This window comes from Cryptomeria japonica, chromosome 3 (genome assembly GCF_030272615.1).
Source record: "Cryptomeria japonica chromosome 3, Sugi_1.0, whole genome shotgun sequence".
Classification (NCBI taxonomy): Eukaryota; Viridiplantae; Streptophyta; class Pinopsida; order Cupressales; family Cupressaceae; genus Cryptomeria; species Cryptomeria japonica.
In genome coordinates, this window is record NC_081407.1 from 701,942,107 (window position 1) to 701,965,679 (window position 23,573).

Consider the following 23,573-nt stretch of genomic DNA (forward strand, 5'->3'; position numbering starts at 1 on the left):
TGTTGTTCTCTCTTTGTATCATCCTCCAATCTTGGAATCTGCTTGCAAAATAAGGCCCATGCCTTAATTTACTGATTTGGTAGGTCGTGTGTGCAAACAGGATTGACATGGGTGAGACAAAGGGACTGCAAAAATGGGCTCACAAGTGAATCTCGGGTTCTGGAAACTGCATTACATGTGTGGAAAAACAAGAGCACGAACTTGCAATTGTGGAGAACAAACATACAACTTCATATGTGTAATGTGTAACTACAAGTTTGCACTTGTAAGTGGACCTTAAGGCTCATTTTCAAGTGTTTTTGAGTGCATTTTGGACCAATTTCGGTTTCTGGAAGGCTGACAACAAGTGCAATGAAGGGAAAAACTTTACAAATTCACAAGTTGCATTCAAATAACTTATCCATTTGGGAACATCTTCTAGAAACCCGAAATCAAGAGCAAATGCCCTAGACCAAAACAAATGAGCTTGGGAAAAACCGTAATGCTCTTATAAATAGGTGAAGAAGCCACCACGTTAGGGTTACAAACAACAAACAAATCGGTTTTGCATTCAATCCTCTCCACAAAAGAAGGAAAATTTCCCACTCGCAGTCAAGAGGGAAAAACCCGAATTTGAAGGAAAGACATAGCAAATGAACTCGGAACGCGATGAAATTTGAAACGTGGATCAAGGATGACTTAAAGATTAGTCCAGTTCAGAAAGCAACAAGAATTTTGCCTCGAAAAGCTTGCCTTAAGAGTAAAATCTCCAACTTGTAGTGACTTCTTTGAAACCTGAAATTACACAAAACGCTAGGAAAATGAAGGCCAAAACTTACCAAAACTTGGACAATGATGGCAAAGACACCCCCTGGAGATTTGACACTGAGTTTTGCACCTAGTAAAACATGCCTTGGAGACAAAAATGATGCATTTTAAGCAAAAATTTGTAGGGGTCGTCACATTTTTGAAAATCCAAAAATGAGGACAATAGTAACTAATGCTTTAGGGGAAGGATTGAACGGAGTCCTTCTGCAGACCGGATAGGTTATAGCATATGAGTTACGAAAGCTTATAAACTATGAGCAGAATTAGGCACCACATGATCTGGAGCTTGCGACAATAGTTCATGCCCTGCAAATGTGGCGTCACTATTTGCTAGGTAAACCATTCGAGCTTCAGTCAGATCACCAAGGGTTGAAATACATCTTCACTTAACCCAATCTCAATGCACGACAAAGATGGTGGTTATAAATGATTTTTGATTATGATTTTGAGATCAACTACATAAAGGGTCGGGCGAATCTAGTCGGATATGGCACGGGGGACTAGTAAGTTCGTGGTTGGGCGGAAAAGCACCCTAATGATACTTTCCCTCCTCATTGGTCTATTGGTAAAGTTATAAAAGTTCATATATTGGCATTCGGAAAAATGTATCTTCTAAACCTCTCTATTTCATTTTATTTGAAATGTTAAAGTTTTCATTTGTATCTGCTATTTTGCTCATAGCATAGATCTTTGTTTAATTCAAGATTTCAGTTTAAGATCAAGTTTCCTTTCAGTTAATTGATGTTCGAACAAAAAAAAAACTGCAATGTTCCTTTCTTTCTGCTTCAAGTTGAAAAGTTGTAGTTTTTTTTGCTTAGTTTCAAATTGTATGTCACAGTTTTGGCTCCAATACTTTCCCTCCAAGTTGAGCTTCCATTCTTGCAAGACTAACATTACATTAAATGCAATAAATGACAAAATACCAAGAGACACCTGTTGCATCTTCCATGCTCCCACTTGGAGAAGCCCAAAGGTCACTCTTTTGTCCACTTCCTAAGTCATTAGTTATTAATTATCTTATTGTAAGTGTCCATAAGTGGGGAAGACAATATTAATAAATTGTGTTTACAACCCACTTTTACTGTTGCTAGTGGAACCCATCGCATTTTATGAATGTATTACAAATACTGCTGAGAATTTAGTATTACAAATTATTTTCCCAATGCATTCTAAGTGCCTTAGGACACTTTCCAAGGATGTTGGAACCTTGTCATAGCATTTACAAGGGAGATGGCACCTTAATCCTAACATTCTCCCACTTGACATCATACATTTTAAATACACCCATAGGAATCACAAACAAGGGAAAAAGATCCCTTTGCCATCCATGTACCATCTAAATCTTCACCATGCTCTCATGATCCAACAAGACACACACCTGCAAAAGCAACCATGATAACCACCATCAAGCAAATAACTCCTCACATCCTCCAACATCCCACATATGGAAGAAAAAGGAACATGCCAAGGTGAACCATATCAATTGTCATCGAAACCTGCAACAATCTTTACATGAACGTAAGCATCAGATTCAAATCATAACAAAGGCTATGAGTAACTGCTTCACTTATACCACCTAGAATAGCAACCACAACAAATTGCAATTCATTCAAGCTAACCATATTTTAAAACAAGGTATACCAACATGGATAAAACTTCAAGCCATCAACATATCAACTCTAAATTTGCAATCAAGTCTCTGTACATTCAACCTCTTATCTCAAAGCAACATACCAATGCACAAATGACCACAGACAAAGCCATCTAACAAAGTTTGCGTCACCATTGAAACAATCTCATGGATATAGATAGTCCACATTTGAGTCATCCCACTGCAATTGAATAGGTGATCAGCCCACACAACTATATAAGTTGTAGATCCAAATCCAGTGTAATCAACAAACTAATCATCACATCAGTAATCAACAAACCAAGATATCATAGAGGATAATCAGAAATATATCCAAAAACTCCCATTGGACGAGTAATGTCAAATCTGAAAAAGATTGAAGCATAGCAAGTCTACCTATAGTACTTCACATAGAAAATGTGGCTAAATCCTCTATTACATTGTGTCAAGGAAACATACACTGATATGTGAATCTTGCAACCAAATATGCTGCAATACCTCTTGCACCATTAGTCTCCATAGCTCTCCCAAGTTCTTCACACTCAACCATGTGAATACACACATTTAGGAAGAAGAATACGACCAAAGAGAGAACCTGCAAATCAAACCATATCCTTGTTCCATACTAACATGTATCAAGCCGTGTAATGTAAGATCTCCTTCACCACTCCCAAACTGAAAGGATATCAACATCTAATATTCAAATCAATTGAAATATGGCAGCAATAGATGTAAACCTGTAATGCCCCCATTTTGAAATAGGAATTAATAATAAATAATAATAGACATAAAATAATAAAAATATAGTAAACTGTAATTAAAATCTAATTACGTTAATGAATGGTCAAAAGGCATGGAATGAAGAGTTGCGACTCTCTCAAACATGAGATATAAGAGACAAAAGAGATCATTTGAAAAGGGATAAGGAGCAGGGAAGAAATGAATGAAGCATGGGAATCAAGGAAGGATTAATGAGGAAGAAAGGAATGGGAAGTAGATAAGGTTTTGTCTCTTTTAAAAGGCAATAATTTTGAAGGGTTGTCGTCTCCCTTTTATACCTCATTTTTGGGGGAGTCACAACTTATCATTTCATGCCTTTTGACCATTCATTAACTTTAATCAAATTTTAATTATTTAATTATATTCCTTTATATTTCAATTTAATCTTAATTTTTTATTCTTTTGTATTTTAATTTTATTATTTATTATTTATTATTAAATTCTATTTCAAAGTGGGGACATTTGTGTGTGTGTGTGTGTGTGTGTGTGTGTGTATACTGTCATCCCCCCAAAATGGCCTTCAGACTACCATCCCCATAATGTGTACCCTGCTATCCCACCATCCATATCCCCAAAATGCTGTGTAGTAAAAAACTCAATACAGTTTTTTTTTTAAAATATTGCATAAAATTTTAATGAAATATTCAACAAACGAACAATCAAATGAATAATAAATTATTAGGGAACTAAGGATTAATACAACTTCATGAATTTCTGATAAGAGGTCTAGTTTGTAGGCCTAAGAAAATGATATTGATCTTCTATCCCACCATCCATATCCCCAAAATGCTGTGTAGTAAAAAACTCAATACAGTTTTTTTTTAAAATATTGCATAAAATTTTAATGACATATTCAACAAACGAACAATCAAATGAATAATAAATTATTAGGGAACTAAGGATTAATACAACTTCATGAATTTCTGATAAGAGGTCTAGTTTGTAGGCCTAAGAAAATGATATTGATCTAAATGAAGATCTGCTTGCTTCTCCTGAATAATGTCATTAACTTCTTACACATCTGCCTATATGGTGGTTTGCTGTTCCTGCTTTTATGACTCTAAAATTCATGCAAAATAATTAAGTATATATCCGCCTTTATGTAGTAGATTCAAATGTCCTCAATCTGGTTGCTTTCTCTGATTAGAATCCTTATGAATATGCAACATCCATGAAACCTTCTCTGATTTATATAATTGAAATATGTGTTTCCATATTGTAAACTTCTTCTCTACTAGAGCAATTCAAATCTGGAAATCAATAATTGATAATATTTCTTATTTTACACAACACTCTCACATGATTTTCAGTCCACTCTACACTTCCTTTATCTTCCACTGCTATGTTGCTGACTGAAATAATTTTACATTCAGCACACTTATTTTTATTTTATCCACCAAATATCTCCCCTACGTATATTATTTCCTTCCCACGATTCTCTGTCTTCCACACCCCATACTCTTTTTTTTCTCCTCCTTTTTTCCGTCTCCCCTTTTCCTTTATTATTTCCCCCTCTTAAAGAGCCCCATCCTATTGAAGGAAGGCTGGGGGTTACGTATTCCCAAAGAGTCATGGAAAAGGGGTGTGGCTGCCCACTCGGGTCAGCCACAATAAATAATATAATATGATTAATTGAAAATGAGTATATAATTATGTAATAATATAATAACAAATATTATTATAATATATAATATAATAATATAATATCAATATCAATATTAATATTAATATAGAATATAGAATAATATAATAATCGTGTGTCAAATAATAATTTAGTTGTGGATAAAACATGTAATCAGTAAATAGTATAATTATAAACATATACTTTGGAAAATAATATATAATTATTAATTGTGAATTAATATAATAATATAACTGTAAATTTATAATTTGGGGATTAATAATGGTAACATATAAATGTTGAATATGATAATATCTATGATTAAAACACAAGAGCTTCCACTCTTAATTAAAAAACCCAAATAATGTAGGTGCTCATAAATAAGCTATAAATAGTAAGGGTCATTACAGATCTGCCAATACTAAGGTCCGATCTGCAACCTGCCCCTTCGATTCTGCTCTTTACACTGACTGATTTACTGCTTCTTTCACCAAATAAGCTGATAAAGAGAAATTGTCTTGTAGAATACCCTTAGATGGTCTGACACACTTGTAGGCATTTGATCTTCTGAGAGTGTACGTTCTCAAAAGCTCTGTGTAGGATTTTGCCAAGATCAAGGGCACAATGAAAAGCATAAAAAAGACAATAGAATGACAAGAACAAACTGTATTCTCATCAATATGCAAAATGATCAACTGGATTAACCAATACAATGAATATAGGCTTGCTTATATAGGCAAGGCCATATGGATGTATGAGCACACAAATATGACATGTGGCTCAATGAGAAACAAGGGTAGGTAAGAAATACTAGGGGTAGGTAGGAGAAATAATATAATATTCCACAAGAGGTGGATGACCCACCGAATGTGGAGTGTAACAGCAAAATAAGACCACAAAAGGTGGAATTTCTCCTACAAGCTCTATCCCTATGTGCACACTTCCCTAAGTGTCTCAAAACCAAACTACGAAGAGATGCATTATCCTAAGTTAACTTAAGTAAGTGTAATAATATCCAAAATGAATATTTATTTACACCAACACTCTGCAATCACTGCTTAAACCCCGCACCAGGCTCCAATACCAATTTTCTGATGTAAAAATGAGTTCTTGACTGCCCAAATTTCCCACCAAAGTCACTTTATTAACTTCCCATGGAGCGAATTCCCTACAAAAGGCACTTTTGACATATTCTTTGGTTATTCCTTGGAATATGCTTTCTCTAATTGGTTCGAACCCTCTTGGAGATGCATAACTTAATTTTATTTCAGTATGTTTTTAAAAACAACATTATGTCTCCTAGGCATCATGACTCCCAAGGGGGTCCACTTGGCCCCTTTTTATAATAATAATATAATAACTTTATTGAAGCATTTTATTTAAATAAATGAAGATGTTAAAGTTATTAATTAAATATTTAGATTTCTTCCTGAAATCAAACCCAATACCCCCGAACTGAAACCTGATGGTGCCACTGGTACACCCGGGGTGATAACTGGGCATAGTGCTCCAACTACCAGTCTCTCCTAAAAATTAGGGATCCTCCTCAAATACTAAGGAACTGCCCCTAATCACTGAAATTCACTCCACTGGATCCTTGACAATTCTTCCGACGTCCTGGTGGGTCCACTGGTGACTACTAGTCTGCTCCTAAAAAATAGGAACCTCCCTAAAATTTAGGAGACAGTTCCCAAGCAACTGGGGATGCTCCTAGTGTCTCTTGCTATGCTTCCCCAAACTCTGGGTGAACTAATAGTCACTCCCTAAAAAATAGGAAACTGGCTCAAGACTCCAGAAATGATTCATATGCCTCCCCAAAGTCTCCTGTTCCACTCTGTAAGTCCCCTGTCCACTGTATTAGCCTATGGGGACTCCTGTCAATAGGCTAATCCCTGCAAAAGATACTGACCTAGGAAATGGGGATCAAGTATTCAAATTAATATTAAGTTTAACTTACCTGATTTAATAAAAGCATGTGCTCATAATATCTAAGATTCTAACTTTGTTCTAGAAATAAATGTTTTCCTGCAGTTTGGATATTGATCTTCTATGCTATTGACTATAATATTGCTGATAGTGTTAGCTGACAATTGTCTGCATGAAGTTTTAGAAGAGATACAGCATGCAAGGAACTATTTAATGCTGAGAGGAGAAGAGAGTCACAAAGGCTCAACTGAGCAGCAAATATTTTGTTTTCGGTAACTTCTTAAATGCTTATCTCTATCCCCATAAAGGACAATTGTAAAAACTGTGTGGATATCTGGTTAGATACATTACTTAGAGCAGTCATTTGTGCCATAAATGCTTTTGATCTGAATGCTACTAGTAATGAATGTCAAGTGTAAGGTTGAGTCAGTACTTGAGCAAATGCAGTTTAAAAGTGTGCAAGCATGTCTTCTATTTTCATTGCCACCAAGGTTGGTTTTCCTTGATTTTGGTGTCTGCCCATCTGATTCCCTGAGTATATTGAATTTCTCTTGGTCATTCTTGAAAAGAGAGATGCAAGTATCTCTATGCTACACATTTTAATGAGCAGAAATAAGTTCCAATTTCAGGCCTTCCAATCTGTGATTACTTTTGAAAAGTGGTCAGAGTAATTGATCTATTGTGTTTCCTCAGCCATGTGCCTAGAGAAGAATCCAATTGTAAGAAATGAGATGAAAAGGTAGGTATATTTGATAAAGTTATTTTCACAAATAAAATTCTGTTCTGATTGATTTTCCCATTTTATGTTAGAGCACTTAGTAGTAGGGATGCTCCATTAAGAAATTAATTGGATCGACATTTTGATGTGTTATACTATTATGGGTGTCTACATCTTCAATTTATTTCTCAGGTTTTTCGGAAGGACAACAGGCCAAGGATGACTCACAAAGAGCTCTTTCTTGGTGGAATAAGAAAAGCAGCTCACTGTAATGAACTTGCTATTGAACTTGGGCTTACAGGTGAATATTTTTTCTTTGAAATCATGGATGAATTTTAACAGATTCTTTAAAAAATTGGGCAAGATTAGGAATAAAGTGAGTGAAACAAGTTTAACAAATGATCATTTGAAAAATTTGTAAGGGGGAGAAGCAATATCTGTATACCTCAATGGATCTGATTGAAATTTCACTATAATCTCTTCTTTCCAGCAAATTAAAAAAATAGAATTGCTAAAATTTTGGATGTGGCATTAGAACTTCAAGTTTGAGTTGGAATTGTTTTGCAAAAAATTATCTGGTTTCTATTGAGTGTATTTGTTGACTTTTCCTTGTCTTACTCCAACAGAGGCAGATGCGAATACGTTAAGGATACTTAGAGATGAGAAAGCATATGACACCTTGCATTGGGTGAGGATAATTTATTCTCTAAGATATTCTCTTTAATAGAAGCTTTATATGCCATGCTAGAGTATATATTTCCTCTTTATGGATATTCCTTATATCATAGCAAGTGGTGTTTTAAGTTTTTCATATAGTTTTTCGGTTTCCTTCATAATAATCTTATAAGCATGAATAGTCCAGCACCCATGAATATTTCAAAATAACATTTACAATATGTTCTGCTATAGTTTGAAAATTTAGAAAATAGATTAGTTAAACTCAGCATATTTTTTGCATTGCAAGACATGATGTAAAATTTCTAGGACTGAGTGGGAGAATGATGACTCTTAATCATCACCATAATGGTTGCAAGAAATGTTTTGGGTGCACATCAAGTGGCTATAGGTGATAAAGGTTTAACAAACAAGCTTCTTATGTGGAACCATATTGTTTTTAACCAATAATACTATAGAATTGAATGCAGACTACTGTGCGATGAGTCAATAAATGATCATCTAAGTGGGGTGCCTTTGTCAGTTTCAACCTAATAATTACCTTTATGAAGGAAGTTAATAATGTGAACAAGTTGGTTGTAAATGCATATTTTGATTTTCACAAGGGCTTAAAATATCTATATTCCCCATCATTAATAAATGCTTCAAAACATTGATTTACTTATCTTGTTCTTTTCTAATTTTGGGACAGAACTAGAAAGAATATACAAATTTTATTACTCTTATGCAACATAGCTCTTTTGCTTTTAATGATAGAACTATGAAGCATAGTGTTGAAACTCAGCGTGTGTTGATGAGGGCTTGCAGATGAGAAAATCAACTGGAAGTTTTCAAACAAAAATCATTAAAAACATTTTTATGTACATTATATACTTTTTCAATTGCTGAGATTTGCTTTCTGTGCCGAGTTTTGGCTCCAAATACAAGTCCAAGGCAAAAAAGGGCTTTCTCTGTTTGTCCCAAGTCCGAGTCTTAACCCATACTATGAAGAATGACATATCAATCCATTTCTTTAAATTTCATAGTCAATAACAGCATTGTACTTTTCAATCTGTATGTCAATGAATTCTATGCAATGTGGATCAAAATAGGGATATGGGGGACACAATGCCCATTATTGTATATCTTTTCCATCTACTAATTCTATTTTGTATGCATGGAAATCTTGAAGAGGGTGCATCCATTTTACTCCATTACCTCAGGGTCATTTATTTTAATTTTAGTGAAGCTGATTTCTGATTTTGTTTGTTAAAATTTATCAAAAGGATAAATGTTTGTGCTTCTCTGAGCTTTGATGACAGTGATTAAAATAATATAAAAGTTAATATTTGATTTTTAAAATACAAAAATATAAAAAATACCAAACAATAACTTAAACAAATTGTAATCCCTTTATAATATTTTTATAAACTCAAATTTTTTGTGTTGTCTTTCTATGCAATATAATAGGATATAAACAAAAATACTAAACAGCAGAAAATGCAATACCAATACTCAAAACTGAAACCCTTTAGCACATCACATTTTATTATTATTTCAGCAATTTGAGACTTATAAAATACTGATATAAAAACAATATTTGTCTAATAGGAACAGCAATATTCAATCAAACCCTTGTGGACAGCAGAATGCTAAACTCACAAGTATACCAGCAGGGTACTGCAGAAATAAATAACACCACAAATAAGATGATTGTTCTGACTGAGGTCTGGAACCAATTTGTATGGCAAAAACCTATATGCTGATACAATTTGCTATTATAAATGCTTATTACAATGACAGGGTACTATAGCAGAGGTACACATTAGAATTATAGCAAACTAAATTACATTACAATAAAATTGCATATATTTCTAGGGTTTCTGATTGGGGATGTTACACTTGTTCATTACATTAGCACTTTTAAACTAAGTTGCCGAATCGGGTATGGTTATGGGTGTGTGCGTATGGCAAATTTTTTTGTAGGGGTTGGATACGTTTGGGTATGACCTGTTGTGACCTCTTTCACACATTGCCCCATCGCAAATGGGGACCCCCTGTTTTTTCTTTTTAGGGTTTTGCTTTGGCATCGCAACTGCTAATCACCAATCTTTTTGCAAATGAGGAGTCAGAGTTTTTGAGAAATCATCTCGACCCAAATAGAGAATTCATGGTCAGATTAGTGTTTGAACGTTGTCAAAGTGTTTAGAAGGTCTGAAGGACGAGGATCGCAATTGCTTTGGGTCATTTCTGACAACTTTCTATTTTTAGAAATTTTTTCTTTTTTGCTTTTTTTTTTTCTAAATGTAGAAAGTTTTGATTTTTGGCACTTTGGGCACAATCCGGGAAGCAACTTTTTTTGGCTTGCTTTTGGCTTTTTTTCGCTTTTTGCTTTTTTTTGCTTTTTTGAAAGTAGAACCTGGGTTTTGTTCCTTAGGTCATTTGGTCAGTGCCCATGTCTTCAGATTCGAAAAATTTGGTCTCTTAGTATAAAAAGCAGAGTAAAAACCCTAATTAGGGTTTTGTTCCAGAAGATCATTCCTTAGGCCATTTGAGCAGTGCCCATGTCCTCAAAATTGAAAAATTATGTCTTCAAATACAAAAAGCAAGGTGAAATCCCTAATTAGGGTTTTGTTCTAGATAAACATGGCTGATCAAATATAAAGCTGACAATGGAAGTAGGCACATGGCTGTCCAGATGAAAAATTCGCTCAAATTGGAAGGCATGGAGCAAGAGGTTCAATCAAGCAAAGAGCAAACATGTCCAACATACTGCCAAGTCTGCCTTGGCACAAAGTCTTCCAAGTTCGCTCAAGCAAAGGAGAAGTTGGCAAACAAATGGCAAACTCCTACCTTCAGTTAAGCAACCCATGGCAAAGGTTAATCAATCTCCTACCTTTGGTTAAGGAGAAAAGCTAAAGCAAACATGGCACATAGTCTTCCTAAAGTCCGCCAAGTGAAGAGGAAAGATGGCTCACTTATGGCAAAGTCCACCCTATCTTGAAGGTGTGGAATGGCACATTAAACCCAAACTCGGCCTAGCATGTTGGAAGAATGTCAAAGCATGCTCAAACTCCGCCCATGTCGAAGACACTCCAAACTTCGCCCAAGTATCAAACAAGATGGCAAGAAGGTTTCCAACTCCGCCCAAGGCAAGCACAAGCTAGACTTCGCCCAAAGCAAGAATGTCAAAGCATCCTTCAAGTCCGCCTAGGCTAAAAGCAAGAAATGGAATAAAGCATGCCAAGTCCGCCATGGCAAATTGAAGTCAGAGTTAGCCCACAAGGAGAAGGATAAAAGCCAATAAATCAAGTAAAAAGCATGGTAAAGATTGTCCAAGACAAAGGTGGCATAAACATGTATGAAGTCCGCCATGTAGACAAACAAGACAAGGTTCGAGCAAGCATATAAAACATGGCATAAAGCATGCCAACCCCGCCTTGGAGAAATGGCAAAATAAACTTCAAATCTGCCATGACAGGACAAAGCAATGTCCAAGCACATTCAAACTCCGCCCAACCAAGCATGGAAGCAAAACAGGTCAAGACTTCCTTGAACTCCGCCCTAGCAAGGATTTTATGGCTAAGACTTTCTCAAGTCCACCTTGGCATCAAATACTCAAGGTCCGCCAAGCATAAGCCCAAAACATGTGGCAAGGATGAAGGTGAAATCAAAGGTGGCAGGACATGATCAAAGTCCGCCCAAGTGAAGCTAGGAAAATGGTGAATAGAAGACAAACTCTGCCTTCCTAAAGCTCATGGCAAGTTGCCCATCATGTCCGCCAAAAGAAAGCATGGTAAAAGCACAAGGATGGCATAAAACTCATGAAGTCCACCTAGGAGAAGATGAAGGTGGCAAGATAGAAGTCGCTAAAGAAAAGTATGTCCAAACTCTTGGCTAAACATACTTCAAGGTTTGTTCAAGAAGAAAAGAAAATTTGTCAAGATAAATTGCACAAAGTTTGCCAAGATGGATAAACATAAACATTCCAAGTTGACTAGGCATAAATTGAATATGTGAAGATGCATAAGCAAGACAAACATTTGCCTATGGCTCAAGGATAAGACATGAAGACAATCGACTTGCCATGCCGAAGAGAGAAAATGGCTAAAGGGAAAAACAAATTTGATAAAGTAGCACATGAAATCAAGGGTCAAACAAACGAACAGGTTGGAAAATAAAAGTTTGACACATGAAAAATGGCTGTGTGGAATTTTCCACAACCAAAAGAATCAAATTTTGACAAGTGTTGGAGAGGAAACAGGAAGAAAGAAGAAGAACAAAGAGGAAAATAAAGAGATGAATAAAATTCTTGTCCAAAGGTGGAGTTTGTTCTATTTAGCACAAGCCAGATTCAGAATTGAGGGAAGATCCAAAGGCAAAGTGTGTTTGAGCATAGAGATGGCCAAAATCTTGGCTAGGTGTTGAGGGATCCACATAAAGATGCCACAAAATAAAATTGACTAGCCAAAATTTGGCTAAGTATGGGAGATACTTCACATAAAAAGTTCCAATTTCCTTCATTGTGGCGAAGGCACAGGGGAATGCTTCTCCAAAATTCAAGGCACTTGAAAGAGTTTCCAGGCATCAAGAAAAGTCTTCAGGCTTGGCGAAAATTCCAGACTTCTCGAAGGATTTCATCTCTTGAAGAGTCAAAGACAAGCTCCCAATCAAGATCAAATGGTGGCAAGAAGAGTATTCCAAACAAAATTCCATACTTGACAATTTCTCGACACAATTTGGAGAATTCAAGGAGGACGTTCAACAATCATATTGTTCCAAGTCAGCATGTCCAGGTTCAACGAACCTGACTTATCCATAAGCTTCTAGAAGGCACACTTCACAATGCAACAACCTTCTATTTTATTATTGGTTTATATTTAGCAAGAAGGACAAGTGTCCTCAAATGTAATTTTCTCATTGGTCGAGGGGTAGTTTGTTGTAACAAACCCTAATTAGGGTTTTATTTTGTCGTTGATTTGAAATCAATCCTGGCCATTGAATTGTAATTGGGGAGCCTATAAATTGAGCTCACCCCTCATTTGTAAATCATGGGAGCATGTTGCAAAACATGTTGAGATAACTAATTGTTGCTTACAACTGCGAAAGTAATAAGTAATGCATTGTTCGAATTGATGGTGATTACCTTTCTTATTTTGGAGTTGGCATGGTTCTTATCCCTCATCATAGTTTAGATTTTATTTTATGTATGTTAGAAGAATGCAAGATTTGATAAGTATTGATTTATGGTGAATTTCTGCTCATACTTTTGATGAACAAATGATTTTTGTTCATTGTGTAAAGTTAGTCTGAGCTTATTTTGTGGAGGATATAACTTCTACTTTGAGTAATATTGTTCAACTGTTGGTATTATTCATGAGTATGAAAATTATAAGCACATCCCTTGAAGATTGCACTCACTTTGTGTAGTTGTCCTAAGCGTGGCGAAGTAAAGTGTTGTTATTGAAGTCACCTAGTCAATACTATCGCTTGAATTCTTAGGAATAGATTATAATTTCTAAACCCTTATCTGAGCCTTTTCATTTTTCTTGAAATCCATGATCCAAAACTCAAACGATAAATCTCCATTGTGAATTGAACGAGCCAAGTGTAAGTCTCCCTTGTATTTCAGCATACATAACCAAGGTAACTATCCAACACAAAGTTGCCCGTTCACACATATAGACCTTGGAGTCGCCTTGTGGTCTTGCTCGCAATCTTGGCACAAGTAGTGATTTTGTTCAGGAGAGGGTAGAGTATCCATGGATATTTTATTCTAATGTTCGGTAAATGATAAAACACATACCAACATGACCATACAAAAAAATGTAAAAATAATAAATATATACTTGAAAATTAAATCTATTAATAAAAAATAAATATATTAATATTTAATAATGATTTATAATTTATACAAGTTTTTAATTTAAAATTTTATATAATCTATTAAATAATATATTAATGTTAATAATAACATATACTAGTTTATATAATTATTAAATTTTAATTTTATTATATAACTCATAGATAGAAAACCCTACGAGTACTCTTTGAGTTGTTGAGTATTTGTGGATTTTTGAGCTGCATACACTCAAGTTTAACTTGCAAGTCTCTATATAGTAAAAAGCACTAGATTTAAGATGAAAACTTGTTGGGTTTCATGCAATTCCAAGGTAAAAAAATAGCAATGTGCGTTAAAATGCGTTTGGGTAGGTTCAAATGCATTGGGGCAGTTTAAAATGCCTATTTCACAAGGATTTTTCTCTAAAAGTTTAAAATCTTGCATTCGCCCCTCTAATAAATCTTGGTTTTTGTCAAGCCCAAAATTTTGGGTTTGTCAAGTACTCTCGGAGCTTGAGTTTGCAAACTATGATATAACTTTTAAAGTATACTTTAATAAAAAACATATTACACCCCAGTTAAACTAATTACTAACATAATGTTTAATATATAACTATTTAATCTAATTATATTATTTTATTATATAATTATTAATATATTACTTAATAAACAATATAGTAATAGTTTATATGAATGGATATAAAATGAGTTCCCATTACTAATATTTATATTAATAGAATTAGTTGGCAGATCTAATAAACAACTTTTCTCCCCATCCCTTTTCATGAGATCCCTATCTTTGGGTTGAGAAAGAATTAGTCTCAGTAATCAGAGTATTGAAGAAAAACACCTATCATTATGTGGATTGGAGCCATCCTACCTGCATATTGTTTGGTGGAGGCCCCGACTGTTCCTCCTTTTCCATCATCTAACCTATCACTAAAAATGAGTAGTGAGAGATGTTTTCAGGAATTAAAAATGTGGTTTAGGGTTTTTATGAGGTCAAAAAATGAGAAACGCAATTTTGTGCCAATTCCCCATTGATTTTGTGCCAATTTTGATTTTGGGACATTTCGTACTCGGAATTGGCCTAGTCTCATTTCTTCTTTATATAGGATTTGTGTGACAAAGAAAATCTGAAAAAGCTATCACTCATTGCTTTTTACTTTAAAACCATCCATTTGGGCACTAATATCTTTAAGTTACTTATTGTGGCAAGAAGGGTGAGCTTTCCTAGAGGCTATGCCAGCCCAAAAGTAGATTGCCTGCTGGTTTTGTGTGGCTGTGCCCCCAAAGAATTGCAATTGGATTATGTGAAGCAATTAGGATTAATCAAAACACAACTTTCTCTCATTCTTAAAATGTGTTTGATTTGGCATGACTTTGCAACACATTTGCCAAGTCTAAGGTAGTAGTTTGTGATGGCATAGACAAGTATTAAGTGCTATGGCTATGGTAGTAGTTTTCACATTGCTCTGATGGTGATACTATTGGATAATTGTGACTTTGTGTTGTCATTGCAAAAACATTACTTATTGCTTGTCTCTAACTCTATTTATACTTAGCACAGTTTCTCTTCTCAGTTGCCACTAGGGCTTCAATTTTACCATGGTAAAGTTACATGAAAGCACAACTTTCTTTTCGGCATTTTATTTCACTTTCTTGTTGGTTGCATTTGTTGCCAGCCTAAAGTCATGTTTCTTTTTATACAAAAACTCTTGGTGATTGTACTTTTGGTCATCACTTGCCACTCTAATCACCACTTTTAACTAGCTTGAAAATTGAAAGGTGTGATTTTCTTACACTTGTTTTACATTTGAAGTTTTGTGTAAATGACTTACTATTAATCACCTTGGTGCAAGTTTCTTTTTACTTCAGCGCTTTGGAATGATGTCAACATTTGAGCTTTGCTCTTTGTAACCCCTTTCCCTTGTGGAATTATCATTCAAAATGTGTGCTCTTCTTATGCTTATCCTTGTTTTGCCTTATGTTACTTAAATAGATCATTGAAGGGACTTATGGAGCCGTTCTCCAATCTTCTTCTTGTCTTTCATTCTTCCTCACTTCTTGAGCCTTTGTCAATATGGATCTTCTTTATCTTTCACTTGTATAGTGCAACCTCGAACAATCTGCAAGAGCTGTTAGTTGAAATATTGAACCATGACTAGATATCTTTGCAACTTTATTGAAAAACTTAATAGACATTAATAACATAATAGGAATGACATGATTTAAGACCATAGTTTTAGGACTCAGACTTGGCAGCCCAAATTTTTGACTTGGACTCAAGACTTGACAAAAAACTTGACAAGGACTTCACAAAAAAGAAACCTTATGATTACGCAAAAAAGAAACTCATGCATATAGAGAACATAAAAGTTATTGACTATCAATTTGTTGTAATTCAAACATTACACATGTCATACGATCCTCAAACTCTCAAAATTTGAGATTGCATAGTTTCATAGTTGAATGATACATTGTAATACAACAAAATTAGAAATAATAAAGGTATAGCAGCATTATAACTATTTACATAAGATGATATGTCAAAATGAAAAAAAACAAAACCAAATACAATCTACATTTTCCTCCTTCCCCTTCTTGTGTAACTTAATTTTTCAAGCCTCGAACTAGAAGGTAAGTTAGTATCAAAATGATGATAGATTGTTTCTTCAAATTTCATCCATTGCTTCTGATTGTCTGCTTTTGCTACTCCTCTCTCCAATTTTGCAAGATCTTCATTAGTAAGGAGAACATCATATCATTGACATTCATTGACAATCCATTGACTATCCATTCACTATGAGGATCAATCTCATCCAAGTTGATAGAATCATGTGAAATGCCTTCCACCTTTCTAGTTTGAAGGCAAATGTTGTATCGAACAAAGACAAGATCATTAAGGCACTTTTGGGTCAACTTGTTTCTCTTTTTTGTGTGAATGCTCTCAAATAGGCTCCAATTGTGTTCATAGCCATAAGCACTATAGGACTAGGACAAAATACAAATGGGTAGCCTTTGAAGATTTTCCATGCCAACACCATAATTCTCCCACCATAAATCTACAAAAAGCTTTTAAAAAATATAGGGATAGGACAAAATACAAATGGCTAGCCTTTGAAGATTTGCCATGCCGCCAACATAATTCTCCCACCATAAATCTACAATTTTTAAAAAAAAAATATAAGAATCAAGTTTCTAATTTCTACTTTATTGAGTAATTTTTTTTTACTTGGTTGTTGTTTTTCTCTCCTTTGACTTGCTTGAGTTGAAGAAAAGAGCCTTCCCTCACACCCTTGTAGGCCTTGAATATATAGATGAAATATAGAAAGTTAATTATTCTGTATGTAAAATGGATATTTGTAGAGTACATTGCCAAATTCATAAATAAGATATAGTAAACCTCTCTTCCAACTCAATAAGAACTTTGTCTCTTATCTCAGATTTTGGCATCATCGATTCTTATCAATGCATGAAATAATACCTACCATGACTGCCTCATTAGCCTTAATGTATCAGAGAAGGATAACTTTGGGTTTAGGTAGTTGGCTAAGGCACATATCAGACAGTGGAGTTGGTTTGTCCATTTGCAATCAATGATGTGTCAAATGATTTCATATTTTTTTTGTTTCCATCGTAGTAATTCAAAATGGTCTCTTTGGCCTTATCCAAGGCGTCATAGAGGAAACTAATTAACATGTCGTCCACATCCACCATATGATGAACCTTGACCAAAGGTTCTATCACCAAAAAAATTGGAAACAATTTTGAATTACAAAAATAACCCCAAAAAATACAAAAAATAGATAACTTTGTATAAAGTTTATGTTTGTATTTACTACTTACCCTAATTAACTCTTCTCCATTTTTGATGAATAAGTCATTGAAAATTGTTTTTGCAGTTTTTTCCTCTTCTTTTTTTGGAAAATGGAGACTCCAACCAAGCATCAGATACAAACAATTGCTTAAGATGAGGAATTGCAGCAAGAATGCTTTGCAAAGTGAGGAAGTGGCTAGTAAACAATGTCACTCCTAGTAACACAAGCTCCTTGCCATTTGTGTGCTTTCACATCAAAGAAAGGACTCAAGTATGGTTATAGATAAATTTGGTAACCTATTGAGCATCTCCAACCACACTTTTGAGCCATCCAATCTTCCTAATGTCCTCTAACGACAAATTCAGGCAATGTGCAACCCAAGGAGTCCAAGAAATAGTAGGATGCCTTTCCATAATAAGTCTCCCTGGAGCTACATATGCTGTTGCATTGTCTGTGACAAGTTGGAAAACATTCTAAACCCCAATCTCCTTGATCACCCCGTCCAATAGATTGCACAAAGCCTCAACATTTTTGACTTCATGCGAGACATTGTTGTCCTCATTTTTGTTTTCAAAAATGAAGGACCATTACATGAAATTTTTGTCAATAAATGAAAATTTTACTTTATGACACGCTTCTCGAGGCAGAATTTCGCCTAATCCTTAGACTGGCTTAATCCTCAGTCCATCCTCGAACTGCGTTTCGAATTTCGTCACATTCTGGGTTCATTTGCTATGTCTTTCCTTCAATTTTGAGTTTTTTCTCCCTGACTGCAGGTGGGAAATTTTCCTTGAATTGCAAGTTTTAATGATTTCCTTTGTTTTGGTCTTTGCAGGGAAATTTTCTGGCTAATAACAAGTGCACTTTATTGAAAAATAAGAACTTGTAATTTGCTTTTTATTTCCCCCTTGTTGCTTTTTGGTTATTTAAGTTGTAATAGGGATTTTTTGGATAAGTTACAAGTTAACTTGTAATTCTTTTGAAAAACCCCTATTTTAATGTCTTTTGCTTGTAATAGGGATTTTTAACCTTTATTTTATATGTGCAAGTTATTAAAACTTGTTATAGGGATTTTATTTTCCCTTTACAAGTAATTTGTAACTTGCACATCTCTCTCCAAAACCCGATTTTGCCTAGAAATGAAATAAAGTGACATTTAAAACTTGCTATTTTGCCCAAAAAACCCGATTTTCTCTATAAAGTGCAAATTAAAAAATTTTGAACTTGTAATTTCATTTTCAAAACCTGATTTTGCCTTGTTGAGGGAAAAGTGACATTTAAAACTTGTTATATGGGAAATAAAACCTGATTTCCTCTATTGCATGTGAAATTTGAATACATGAATTAAAACTTGTATTTTCTTCCCAAAAACCCGATTTTATTCTCCTAAGCCAATTTTTCCACAAATTCATTCCAATTTTTTGTGGAGAAATTCAAGGAGTAAGGAGGCGATTTTGTAGCAAGGCGATTTTTGTGGGTTGAAGAACACGTTGCTGCTGTTTTGTGATGATTTACCCTTATTTTCTGCAAAAAATGGTTTACCACGTGGTTCCTTGAATCCACATTTTGGGAGATTTTTACTCCATAACGTTGCATTCTCCTAAGGCGTTTTTGCCTCTCTTGCCTAGGCGTTGAAGTTGGAAGAAGATTCGACCCCTCCTTGGGCCATTTTATTTGCATTTGCTGCCACGTTTTTGCTTATGGCGTTTTAATAAAACGCGGGAAAGGTTTTTGATTGTGGTTTATCTCTATTTAAGAGCTATTCTTCTTTCTTCCAAAGATTGATCATCTTTTGTAGAGGCATTTTCAGATTGAAACAAGGTATGATTTCTTTCCTTTTCTTGTTTCATTTTCTTATTTTTCCTTTCTAGTTGTAAATTTGTAAATTTGTATATATGTTGTTTTTTCCCCAAAAATCCGTTTTGTGAGAGAGATTTTCCCCCTTGAAAAGCAATTTTTGAATTGCATTGATCTTCCCCATTTTTCCTCTTTACTTGTATTCGGGATTTTAAATCCCGATTACAAGTTGGATGAAAATCATTGTTCTTCCCTTACGGTTAAAATTTTTAACCATCTTTTGTTGAAATTCCAAGTTGCAAAGATGAAAAATGCCCATCCTTCCAAAATTGGGATTTTAGAACCGGATTGCATGTTCAAATTTCTTCCCATTTTCATGAAAATGTCATTCCCAAAATCTTTCCATTTTTATCCACCCATAACGCCTATATCCATACTTTCCGTTCACGTCATTTCCCGGAAGTCTAATTCTCATTTTTCACTCATTTCTCCATTTACCATTTTACAAGTATACTTGCATTCGGGTTTTAAAAGTCCGATTGCATGTGCGCTCTTCCAAACTTGTATACTTGTAAAATTTTCCCCAAGATCCGAAATTGGTCAAAGTCAAGATTCCTGGCATTTCCCATTTATTTCCCCTCTTTCTCTTACAAAATCGTGAAGTGCAGGGTTGAAGTTCTTCCCATTTGAAGAAGGAAAAATGTTAGTTGCAGCTGATTATGATGTTGCCTTAACACTTTTAAGTCTTCATCACAGTATACTAGGTTGTCCTTCAATGTCAGATTTACCGTCATCTCCAATTCCAAAGAAGATGAAGTATAAATATGATCAGTACCAAAATGAGGTTTCACCTTCTCAAGTCTCTTCTCCCTTGGATCGCATAAAAGATACAGAGATAGGGCATGTGGACATGTCAGAATTTGTCAAGAGGGTAGAGGATGCGCAGGATAGCAATATGCAGCGGCTGTTGGACAGCCATATCCATCACGCATCTTCTTTTCCAGTGGCTGCCCTAGAACTTGAATTTGTTCTCGCTTGCGCCCATCACTTTGACAAGGAGACGAGAACCATTAAAAATGATGATGGCGAAGCAATAATCCGCCTTGATGCAGACACAATTGATAAAGTCTTCAGAATACCATCTGCACCTGTTTATATGGAAATCTCCAAAGATAGTGCAATTGAGTACTATGTAAAAAGGGAAAAGGACTGCAAACGTCATATTAACAGGTGGATTCATGAGCCACGAGCCGCCTTCTCAAGGTGGGATAAGTTGTACCGCTGTGACTTCAAATGGGAGATTGGGGACATGATTACTCTCCTCAGCAGGATAATGGGTCTTGAACATTCTAATGTTTTTGAGCCCTGGATGTACCAGTTCGTCATGTTCATAAGGCAGTCCCATCATATATCATGGGGAGAAGTCATCAGCGATGCCTTGTGCGAACAACTTGCAGCAGTCCCTTCCACCATGACTTTCTATATGAATTCATACTTAGTGTATTTGGCAGCGTCACTCAGACATTTCCCTGGTCTTTCTACCAAGGGTGACTCCTTGCTTATACCGCTATGGGAATACTATGATCAGCTGCCTTTGAGACCCAGTAGATTGCATTTCAGAAGAGTTCAAGATGCATTCTTCGGTTACTTCATGTGTCAGTTTGACAGAACTCTGAAGAACAAAAGGGTATCAGATGAGGCATGGGAAAGAGTGAATGAGTATGGATGCTTGTTTCTTCAATTCCTGACCTTTACCTATATGAGAGTCAGATGCTATAGTGGGCAGCCATACATGCTTCCTAGATACCCAACTGATAAGATCATTCTTATGGAGTTGGGAAGACAGATCATGGCTGTCCACGCTCATCAGTCTGTCAGACATAAGGTTGGAATGGGGATTTCTACAACAAACCCATTGAAAATTGGCCACTATTCTCTTGTCACATTCGTCAAAGCCAAGGCAATGGAGACTGAGATGCAGGAAATTAAGCTCAAAAGGTTTAAGTCCAGAGCTGATTTTGATTACCGGGGTATGAAGGAAAAGATCAAAAAATCCTTCATGCACGTGCATCGTATTGAGGATATCTGGGTAGATCTCCGTACAAAAGTGGAAATTCTGAAGATGGATTATTGCAGGCTCACTGTTGAGCAAGTTGTTGATTTGAACTTGGTGGATATTCCACAAGGGATGATTGACGATGGGCATGTACTTGATCCTGAATATATTTCACGAAGGGTTGAGGAAGCTCCACTTCCTTTAATCCAATGGTCACACAAGGAGTGCATATCCATTCTTGAGAGATTTCAGCCTATCTTGGCTAACACCAACGCTTGGTTGAAAAGTAATGGTGTTAGACTCATCAAAATCAAGGTTGGAAAAGAAGATGATTCTACGAGGCCTCTTGGACGTAAGTTTGAGATTCAGGAGGCCTCTTGGACGTAAGTCTGGGATTTAGGAGGCCTCTTGGACGTAAGTCTGAGATTCAGGTTGACAACAAGGAAGGCGCATCATCTTCTGGCACTAGGATCAAATTGTGAGTTAGTCGGGCAGTAGTGCTTCCTCCCGAGGAGGCGACAGTTCGTGGAAAGGAAAAGTCATGGTTTCATGTTCAGGTGATTGATCTTGATAATCCAGAAGAAGGGCAGCAATCTGATGATGCTCCTAAGTCTCCAGCTTCGGACTCACCTCATGAGATCCCTTCCCTAGTTTCCATTGAGACGCCCCTTTCTCCTCCTGACATAATGGTGGAAGAGTCTCCTCAAAATGCCGTTCCTATTTCAGTATACGAGCCGCCTCCTGATCATCAACAAGAGAGTGTGCTGGAAGTTCCTGAAGATACTCCTGCATGTATCCAGCTGTCAGAGATTGATACCTCCACTTCTGGCTTTGAAGAATTTATGAGGCAATCTTCATGCCCATTGGTCACTGAGCAAACTGTGGTCGCCATCCAAACAGACACTCCTCCTAGGATGACCACAGTTGTTCAAACAGAAACCGCTTCTCCTTTGCTTGCAGCTGTTATTGAAGGAGAGTTGATGGCTTTACCTCCATGGCTTAGTTCTTTTACTCCAAAAAGGAAGAAGCAAGAAATCTCACCTAATGCCTTTGATTATCAGCAACTGAAACAGTCTAGACCCAAGGTTGCTAAAAAGGCCAAGACTATCTCCAGAGTAACTGTTGACAACAACAAGATGAAGGTAGTTGAAATTGTTGAACCCCTTGTAGATAAGCCACTTAAAGAGATGTCAGCCACTGATTACAAAGTTACAAGGATAGAATTGGGTAAGCAAACGCATGAGGTGATTAAACATGATGCCCAGTTTTCTGTAGCTTCACTAGTACAACAGTGCGATGAACTTTTAGCTAAGAAAGACAAGCTAGAAGAGGACAACCGACAACTTGTTGCAGCTATTTGTAAAATCACAAAACATACTGGTGAAGTGAGTAATCCTTCAAGTTCTATCGAGGCACGAGAATCAATTCGTGGAGTTGAAAGGGTTGCTCAGAAAGTTCAAGCATTGGATTCTTGGGTTGATCAGCTTCATGATCTATGTGCACAAGTGTTGAAAGACATTTTTCAGATGATGTCTAAGTTGGAGACTATTGAAGAGAAATTGAGTCATACCTCCGACGTTTTTAAACAGAATCTAGAAAGTGTTGAAGGTAGTTTGACAGTCTGGCACACCATGCCCCAACAACAGTTGAATGTTCTACAGGAGCATGCCATTATCCCTTCCAGGGTCATGTACTTCTGGAAAATAAGGCCCTTGTTCTTAAATCCCTCATTGAGGAGATTGGTGATGCAATGAGATTACAGGATGAAGTTTTCCAAGATATTGTTTCTCATTGTGAAAAGGCCTCTTGTAACATAATACGTCAAGATGGAGAGCTGATACCAGAAGAAGAAGTTCTTGCAGATTTACAAATGAGGATTCATAATGAATGGAGGAGCGAACAATTCTCAGCTGCTTCAATTC

General features: G+C 35.9%; 1 protein-coding gene across 1 annotated transcript in view; it reads left to right on the forward strand.

Moving 5' to 3' along the window:
• Positions 1 to 23,573, forward strand: part of LOC131066990 (peroxisomal acyl-coenzyme A oxidase 1) — a 227,274-nt gene that overhangs the window by 20,127 nt on the left and 183,574 nt on the right. Inside the window, exons 2-3 of the mRNA XM_058001895.2 lie at positions 7,675 to 7,783; positions 8,109 to 8,170. Coding sequence (XP_057857878.2) covers positions 7,675 to 7,783; positions 8,109 to 8,170 — 171 coding nt within the window. The remainder of the gene's footprint in view (positions 1 to 7,674; positions 7,784 to 8,108; positions 8,171 to 23,573) is intronic.